At 66.9% G+C, this 9,105-nt stretch overlaps 1 protein-coding gene across 1 annotated transcript; it reads right to left on the bottom strand.

Moving 5' to 3' along the window:
- Positions 1-2,404: 2,404 nt before the first annotated feature.
- On the bottom strand, positions 2,405-8,494 carry CD40 (CD40 molecule). Its single transcript, XM_050907209.1, has 9 exons — positions 8,447-8,494; positions 6,780-6,861; positions 6,033-6,158; positions 5,779-5,922; positions 5,440-5,539; positions 4,404-4,465; positions 4,037-4,135; positions 3,572-3,601; positions 2,405-3,252 (listed from the first exon to the last, which is right to left on the bottom strand). Exons 1-9 carry the CDS (start codon positions 8,492-8,494, stop codon positions 3,101-3,103), a joined length of 843 nt encoding a protein of 280 aa, XP_050763166.1. The 3' UTR covers positions 2,405-3,100.
- Positions 8,495-9,105: the final 611 nt, after the last annotated feature.

The following is a 9,105-nucleotide window of genomic DNA, read 5'->3' as shown; positions in this document are numbered from 1 at the left end:
AGGGCTGGATCCACCGAAGGGGAGGGCAGGGAAGTTGCAGGCACAAGGCCTGGGGTGCCTCTGCGCCGGGCACCGGGGTCCCTGGATGAGCTGTCATTCCTGCAGCATTGGGGCGCTCAACCAGCCCGAGTCTCCCCATGTCCTGGGGTGCTGCACGGCATTGCGTGGCTCCCGCTGGGGCAGGAGCCCTGCAGCTCCCTGGGGCACACGCAGTCACTGCTCTTCCGCAGGGCCAGGGGTGCAGGAGTGGTGTGCATCCCTTCCAAGTGCTCAGCCTTGTCTCCATAGGACCTCCGCCCTGGAAAAGCACCAAGACGAGCTCTCCAGCTGCGGACAGCATCAGAGACAGTGACTGGGAGTCCTTAACTGGACTGGAGAGTGGGATGATTTTTCACTGCTTCCTTGTAATAAGAGGACAGGAGTAAGTGACTAGTACAGTTCGTTCACTCGGTAAAGATTTATACAATCACTTCATCCGGTAATTGGTATTCTGGGGAGAGAGGGAGCTGCAGCTCCAGCATCCGCCTCTATTTGTTTTCTCTCTGTCTTTCTCTCTTTCTCTCCCCTTTTCAGAATGAGTAATTCTGTCCCTCACAACCCCATTTAAACAGAGCATTTGCAGAGTGAATAATTAGTTACATTCAGTTGGGTCTCACGTGCTCTCCCCCTTCTCACTTTGGGGGACAGACGCACTAATGAGATGGCACATGTCTGACATGTGGGAGCAGGCATTAAACACACCGCATGCCGCAGGGAGAGGTCAACACCGGGGGAGGCCAGAGGGGCTGGCAGAGGGGCCAGCCTGCTGCCGTGGGAGACACTCCTTTGGGGGCCGTTTGGGGCCAGAAGCTTCATGTTTGGGGCCAAAGGCTCTGTGTCTGTGGCCCACGTGATGCCAGCCCTCTCTGCCGGCAGGACTGGCAGGGCCAGCAGGAATCGCGGTCACGTTTGTCCCCAGGGCAGGGTGTTCACTGGGCTGGTGCCGAGGGGATGCTGCCCAGCCCTGGGACCATCCCGCCGGCACCGCCGGAGTGCTGAGCCCTGAGAGGGAGAGCTGCTGACATGCTTTTATCTCCCTTATTAAACCTAACATTAGCTTTTAAGAGGAGCCTTAAATAATGTGCCACTGCCTTTACAGTAAAAGTCGCTCCGTGTTCCAGCTGCTCCTGCTCTGGGATTTATGGCCTTTCTTATGCCACACTGCATGTGCTCGGGTGCTGGTGGGGTCACGGGCTGCAGCTGCTCCCAGTACCTGGAGCCTGTGCCAGGCTCAGTGCTGCTGCAGTCCAGCCCCATGCCAGCGAGTTAGGGCCCACGGCAGCTCTGCTGCTGCCTCCCCAGCACCCCGCAGTGCTGCCCTGCAGCGAGATGGGCCCCACACGATGGATGTGGTGAGGGACTGGCAAGGCGAGGTGCACCGAGCCTGCCTGTTGCAGGCAGCCCTGCATGTACACTCAGTCCCCTGTGATGCAGGGTTGAGGTCAGGGCATGGGTGGTGGGGCTGTGTTGGACTGGAGCCCGTGGGCTCCCTCCTCACAGGCAGGGGTCAGCCAGTGGGAGCTGTCACATCGCCTGGCAGCCTGGGGGGACGCTGACTGCAGATGCAGGGGGAGCACACCCAGGCTCAGGGTGTGCTGGAGGCTGGGGGGGTAGGGAGGGTCTGGGGCAGGGATCAAGCACAGCTGATGGTGTCTCTTCCCTTCCCTCCTCTGGTGGGAGCATCTGTCCTGGGAGCACCCATCCCCAGAGCATCCCTCCCAGGAGCGCTGGCAGGCACCAGTGAAGCGGTCAGGCCCGAGGAGGGGCTGGCAGGGGCTGCAGGCCGTGCTGCTCACGCACATGGGGAGAATAATGACGTTTAATTGCAGCTTTTTGCCAGCGGTGCGGTGGAGAATAATGGGGTCCAGCCGTTCCCCCCACAGCGCCGTGGCAGGGCGCGGTGCGGGCCGTGGCCGCCAGTGCGGCAGCTCCCGCCGCGGGCGGCTGCAGGCAGCGGGGCCGGGCAGCGCGCTGGAGCCGCGTGGGCTGCGCGGGGAGTGGGCTGCACGGCACGTGGCGAGCAGCGTGTGCCTTCGCCGGCGCACGTGCCGCGGGGTGCGTGGGTGCGCGGGGGGGGGGGGGTGTCCGCGACAGGGGGAGGCCGCGCTGGGCAGCCCCGGCGCCCCCCCCCCCGCGGAGCCGCCCCGTTCCACGGGCCCGGCCGGAGCCCCACGCGGGGCGGGGCCGCGCTCCACCGCCCCACGCTGGAGGCGGGCGCGGACGGTGCCGCCCCGCGCAGCCCCGCGCCGGTCCCGCAGCACCATCTCCCGGCCGCCGCGCGTCGGTGTGCGGGGCGCCAGCCCCCGCCGGTCCCTGTGCCCCCCCCCCCCCCCCCCCCCGTCCGAGAGAAGAGGGCGGCAGGCACTGCCGGGACAGCGCGTCCTGCCTTTATTCGTCCCCACGGAGCCCGTCAGCGCGGGGCCGACACAGGGTGCCCGGTGGCGGGGCCGACACGGGTGCTGCTGCCCCTGCCCGCGGCTGCCACGGCGCCAGCAGCCGCCCGGCCTCCATTGCCAGCACCCGCTGGGCCCAGCTCCAGAGCAGGTGGCCCAGCTGGGTGCTACTGCAGGCTCCCCGCGCAGGTGGCCAAACTGCGCTCTGCCATGGTGGTCCCACACCAGCAGCGCACCCGCTCCGCCCTGGCATGCCCACCGGTCAGGCAGACCAGGCTCTGACACAGGGTCTCCATGTGAGCAGCCATGCTACGCTCTGTTACGGCAGCCCCGGGGCCGGTGGCTGCACCAGGCTCTGCCATCGGTCCGTACATAAGCAGCCACACGGCACTCTGCCACAGCACCCCGAGTGGGGAGCAGGACCGGGCTCTGCTCTGCATCCCTGTGCACGCAAGTTGAGCTTTGCTCCACCATGGCAGCCCTGGGCAGGCGGCCAGACCAGGCGCTGCTGTGGCATCCCCATGGGGGTGGTCATGCCATGGTCCACTGCAGCGTCACATCATTTGCAAGCAGGCCAGATGCCAGATTTCCTTCCCGGCTGGAGAGGGGATAGAGGAGATGGTGCTGGCCCCGGCCTGTGCTCCTGTCAGAGGCAGTGCCCTGTGCCCTCACAGCCTCTCCTGCTCCGAGATGCGGCTTTCCTTGCCATCCTCCTGGGCCACGGGCTGGCCCCCGAGCAGGGTCTCCTGCACAGGGAAGGCATCCTCCCCCACCTCTGTGGGCTGCTGGGCCTCCGGGATCTCTCCGGGCTTCCTGGCCCCTATCTGCACAGGGACAGGGGTCAGCGGCAGGCAGCTACATCCCCCACCTCTGCAGCCACGTCTACAGGCTCCTGCTACGCTCCTGTGCAGGGCAGGGCCTCACCCTGTGCAGGTCCCTCCTGTCTCAGCATTTGCCAGCAGCATCGCAGGGTTGCCCCAGCCCTTGTCCTGTCCCAGCTGGGCAGCCCTAAGAGAGCCCCCAGCCCTCCTGCCCTGCAGAGCCACAGCCCCTGCTCTGTTGCCCTCTGCTGCTGGCACATCCCCGCCTGTGCCCAGGAGGGACCCCGACCCACTGCTGGAGGAGGGCTCTGGGCAGACTCACCTGCTTCTGCATCCGTCGCCTGGGATCTGGATGGAAAGATGGACAGAGAAGGCAACAGTCAGGGGGGAGTGCTCCTGCCCTGCCCTGCAGTGAGCTCTCAGGGGTCAGAGCCGGGGCTGGTGCTGCTGCACCAGAGGTCCTGCAGCTCACTTTGTGCCTGCTGCTGCTGCCAGGCTGGAGAGGCTGGGGTCCACGGCGGGGGAGCCGGGCTGGACCCAGAGGGCACCGGTGCTTTCCTCCAAGAGCTGGCCCAGCTTGGGCTGCAGCAGTGCAAACATGCCTGCTCCCGAGGACAGAGCCCACTGATGCATGGCAACGGGCTCGGGGAGCCATGCCCTGGCAGTGTCCCCAGAAAGGCTGCCCCACTCTCGGCAGAGCTGCCGCCATCCTCCCTGCTCAGCTCCTCGGCCCCATACGGCCCCTCTGGCCAAGGCATCGATTCCCATGTCCCAGCCCCTTACCTGTATGGACCAGGCAGTAGATGCAGATGCCCACGAGGCACGTGACGACCGCGGCCGTGATGGGGATCAGCACCGACAGTGAAGAGCGCCTGCCAGACTCTGCCGAGGGAGATGGGGTCAGTGAGGTACCCACGTGACACTCCCACCGAGATGCCGAGTGCCCCGAGCTGCCTCTGCAGCTACCCAGTCCCACGGGGATCCCTCACAGGGACAGAGCGGAGCAGGACGGCATCATGCCAGCAATGCTGTCAGACCCTCCTCTCCCAAAACCACCCACGGGCCACCAGGCCAGCTCCTCCGAGTGCTCTGGGAGCGAGAGCACCAGGAGAGCTCTGCGCTGGCCCAGCCCAGGGCACCAGGCACTTACCACAGATCACATCCGAGGTGTTCGTCCCTTTCACCTTCAGCACCAGCCCCTTTTCCTCGCAGCTGCAGGGAAGAATGAGACCATGTAACCACAGCAGCAGCCTGAGCATGCGGAAAGTCCCTGAGGAGGAACTGCCAGGGCTAGGCAGCCACCAGAGCTGCGCAAGAAAGCGTCCTGCGCTGAGCCTGGCAGGCTCTGGAGGGGCGAGTGGCCAGGGGCCCTGGCCGACACTGGGGCCTGCGCTGCATGATGGGGACACCAGGTACACAGCAGGGCCCCACCGCAGGGTCCTGGTCTGGAGTTGCTGAAACTGCTGAAGATGGGGACAAGGCTCAGGAGAGAGCGGATATTTGAGACCTGCCCGGTCAGGGAGACCCTGGGGCTCAGGCACTGCAGCTATTGCAGAACAGCTCGGAGATGACTCGATGACAGGCTACAAGTGGCTCCCTGGGGAGGTAATTTCTGGGCACAGATAAAAGCAAAGTGAAATCCAATGGCTGGCAGCTGAAGCAAGACTAATTCAGCCTGGAAATAAGGCTCACATTTCTGCCAGGGAGTGCAATTAACCCTCGAGCAGCTTTCTACAGACAGGAACGACCTGCCAGCCCATGGCATCCTCAAAGCCAGACTCCCCACGGAGAGGGCTGGTGCCTTGGCTGATGACTACAGCCAAGGAGCATGCCGGGAGGGAGAGCCTGGACAGGGCACAGGGGGTCCCCATAGCCCCTCACCCCTTGCTCTCGAGTGCAGACGACAGTGTGGATGTCCCTGGAGGGGCCAGCGCTCTGCGCACACACTGGTCACAAGCGCCTGGATGTCTGCCTTGAGCTCAGCCACATTGCCCTGGACCTCACCACCCTCACAGCTCTGCTCCTCTTGCTCCTGCCCTACGCCAGCCTGATGCTGTGTCCTTCAGAGACCATCCTGGCCACCTGGTCCCCAAGGCCCCTAAGGAGGCTGACAGCAAAGAACACGCTAACCGGGACTGGGCACAGCTGGGGATGGGTGAAGGATGTGGTCAGCACTCAGACAATACCTTGTCCAGGGATGGCATGGCTCGGTTTTAGAAGAGACATTGGAGAAGGTGCCTTCTGCACAGGGCTCGCAGGGGGATGACATCCGGGCCATGGCCTTGGCTGGAGAGGAGCAGAGGTTGCAGGAAGGTCAGTACGGGCTGCGGGAGGTGAGGGGCTGCGGGGGTCAGGCAAACAGTACTCCCTGCGGGAATGCTGCCAGGTACAGCGGCAGGCACAGCTCTCCCCAAGCCCTGCTAGGGGCACCTTGCTGGGGGAGCCCCCCTTTCCCTGGAGAACCTAGAGGTCAATGCTGCCAGGGCATCGGTCCCACTGTAGACGGAGGAGCTGGTCGGACTCACCTGCCACGAAGCCAAAGCCACGCTGGCAGGGCTGGTTCTCCACGCAGGTCTGGCAGCTGGTGTCAGAGCAGTGCATGCCAGCCCGGCACTGGCACACCGTGTTGTGCGTTGCGTTTCCTTGCATCTTCACAATGAGGCCGGCGTCTGGGCAAAGGGAGCATGGGCGAGGTGAGACACCGGGCGGGTGAGCCTGGGGGGACACCAGCCCCTGCAGCCCCCACAGGCCAGGGCCGGTGGGCACAGGGAGCACTTACTGTCTTCACAGATATCGTGGGGGGCACAGTGCCTCTCCTTGGTCCAGCTCTGCTGATAGTGTCCACTCTCGCAGCGGGCGCAGACAGAGTCTTCTGTGCCATTGCATTCGGAGACCAGCTTTTGCCCTGCAACAGAGGCTGGTGAGGAGGGGGCGAGGGGGCTTTCCCCCTCTCCAGACAGCAGCTCTGCCAGCAGGACAGGGGAGCACTGGCAGCTGTGGATGCCATGGCTGCTGCGGCATGCTGCTCAGTAGCCTGATGCCGCTCTGGCAGCCGGGCTGCAGGGGCCAGCTCACCCAGTGGCTGTGCACGGGGCTGGGTGGGGAGGGCTGCTGGGTGCTGGGGCAGGAGAGCAGGGGGGCCATTCACTGCCTCCAGCACTCCAAGGACTGGGAAATGATCTGACAGCAGGAGCTGGCAAGTACCATCATGATTTGGTAGTGCCAGTGGCAGCACCCTCCCCACAAGCTGCCCATGCCATGGGGTGCTGCGGCTGCAGGAGCACAGACACACCCAGGAGAGCTGTGGCAGGTGCGGTGAGGTCCAGGGGGTCTCCCAGGGCACCCATGAGGTCCCCAGTTGCTCTAGCAACTGAGGTGACACAGGGAGGTGAAGCTGTCAGCACTGCTGGTAATGGGGTGGAGGGGCTCGGTCACACCAAGCTGGGCTTGCTCTGCTGTGGCCAGGCAGTGGGTCCTGGCACAGCCAGGCCTTGACGTCCCCAGGAAGGGGAAGGGGTCTCCGTACCTGGCTGACACCGGTTGCAGCACACGCCCTTGTGTTCATACTGCTTATCAAGGCATCTTACAGCGTCACCAGGCTCCCAGCACTGGAAGAAACAAGACCTGCGAATTCACGCTGCTCCCCAGCACTCCAGCACCGCCTCGCTTCTGCAAGCACACGCGTGCTAACCTGTGCGCTAACCCACATCCCAAGGTGAGGGCTTCCTCACACCACTCTTCCCATGCCTGCACTAACCACAGACCGCAGCAGAGCCGCCTGCACTGCCTGATGCCACCAGTGCTCTCTTTGAAGTGGGGTGGCAGCGATTCCGGTAGGGTGGCCCCACGTTTCCCTATCAGATGGCGACTGCACATTGCCCGTGCCCCTGCCAAAAGGGCTGCGGTCCTGGGCAGGGGGAGTGGTGTTAACCGAGCCTCCTATGCCCAGAGCACTGCCAGCCCCTTCCCAAGGCTGATGCACCGGCCCTGAGGGGCAGGAAAGCCCCAGACAAGTATATCATCCATGCAGTCAGCCAGGGCCCTTCCTTGCTCCTCCTAGCACAGGGCTGTGTGTACAGGGAAGGGTGGAGAGGAGGCAGGGAATCAGCTCTCGGGCCAGTCTGGGTGCAGGAGGGCACCCACAGCACTATACCCTCGCACAGAGCAAGCCCCACGCTGCCCATCCCCGGTAGCCCGGCAGTTCCCGGCAGACCCGCCTGAGCCTGGCCGCCCCAGGGAGCGGGATGGGGGCTCCGGCAGAGCCCTGGAGCGAGATGACTGCAGGGCTGTGGGCCGGCAGGTGAGGGATGGGTGCCGCAGCCCAGCACGGCCTGGCGCTGCCGACCCCCATGGGGCCCCTCGGGCAGCCCGGGCTCGACGGGGCAACGATGAGGCTGTGGGGTACCGCGAGGTCTGACATGGGGATGCCCGAGCTGGCAGAGGGGAACCGGCCCTGCCGCCACACACGTCTGACACTGAGCAGAAAGGGAAGTGAAAGGGGCACAGGCAGGCCTGTCCCTGCACCCCCACAGCCTCCCAGCGCCTGGCCTGTGTCCCGGGCTGGGGGGACCCCGGCCGAGGGCCCAGGCTGTGCCCGGGGCTGCGGAGCCCCGGGGCTCGACGCCGCCCGCAGGGACCCGCACCCCGTCCCCGGCCTGGCGCCGGGCTGGGCTGCAGACCCCGCCGGGCCCCGCTCCCGCGGGAGGAAAGCGAAAGCGACGTCGGGCTGAGGGGCCCGCGGGCAGGGACGCGCTGCCTGCGCTGCCTGCGCTCTCCTCCTCCCCACATCCACGCCCGCGCTCCCGGGCGCCAGCGGGGGGGTCCCGGGGGAGGCCGGACCCGGCTGGCTCGGCACGGCTCGGGCTGTGCGAGGCGGCAACGCTGCCAGGGCTTCCTCCTCCGCCACCACCGCCGCCCCGGGCCCGGTCCCGGCCGTGGGCCTCCCGCGGGGGCGGGCCGCGCCGAGGGGACGGGCCAGAGCGGCCGGACCGTGCCCTTTCCCGGAAAGCCCGGCAGCTACGGGCCGGGGCTCTGCCCGAAGGAAGGAAGGAAGGAAGGGACGGAGGAAGGGAGCAGCCCCAGCCCCAGCCCCAGCCCCAGCCCCAGCCCCAGCCCCAGCCCCAGCCCCAGCCCCAGCCCAGCCCCAGCCCCAGCCCCAGCCCCAGCCCCAGCCCCAGCCCCAGCCCCACTCACGCCCAGCAGCACCGCGCCGAGGAGCCCCACCAGCCCGAGCCGCTTCATGGCGCTACGCCCTGTGCCCCGGCCGCCCGCCCTATAACGCCTCGGCCCGTTCCCGCCCAGGAAGGGGGCGTTGGGCCGCCCGCCACCGCCCCCGGGGCTTCCCCGCGCGGCGCCGGGCCCGGGGAGCCCCGCCAGCGCCCGGCCGGGGGGCGAGAGCGGGGCGGGGGGGGCGGGGGCAGCTCCCCGCCAGCCCTCCCGCATCCCGGGCCCCCCCGAGCCCCGCGGTGCCAGCCCGCCGGCGGCCGTGCCCTCAGCCCGGGCCCCGGCCTGGCCCGCCCGCGATGCTCGGCCCGGGGGCACCGCGGCTGGGGGCCGCGGGAAGGGCGCCCACCTCGGCCTCTCCTGCCCCGTCCCGGCGGGGGAGCAGCCATCGCTGCTGGGACACCGGGGTCCCGGCCCCCCGCCTGCTGCCCGGGGTGTCGGCAGAGCCGCCGGGGCCGGGGGTCCCTGCGCAGTGGCTCTATGCGAGTGTCTTGCTGCCGCTGGAGGTGGGAAGCTGGCTCCTGCCAGCTCCCTGCCAGCCCCATAGAGCTGCTGCCCTGCCTGCACCTTCCCGGGGTGAACGAGGTGCAGGCAGGGGTAGGAGTCAGCCGTGGGCCATGGTGAGGAAA

The sequence above is a fragment of the Gymnogyps californianus genome, chromosome 17 (genome assembly GCF_018139145.2).
Source record: "Gymnogyps californianus isolate 813 chromosome 17, ASM1813914v2, whole genome shotgun sequence".
In the NCBI taxonomy this organism is placed as follows: Eukaryota; Metazoa; Chordata; class Aves; order Accipitriformes; family Cathartidae; genus Gymnogyps; species Gymnogyps californianus.
Note: the sequence above shows the minus strand (reverse complement) of the source record. Positions and strands in the feature narration are given on the sequence as shown.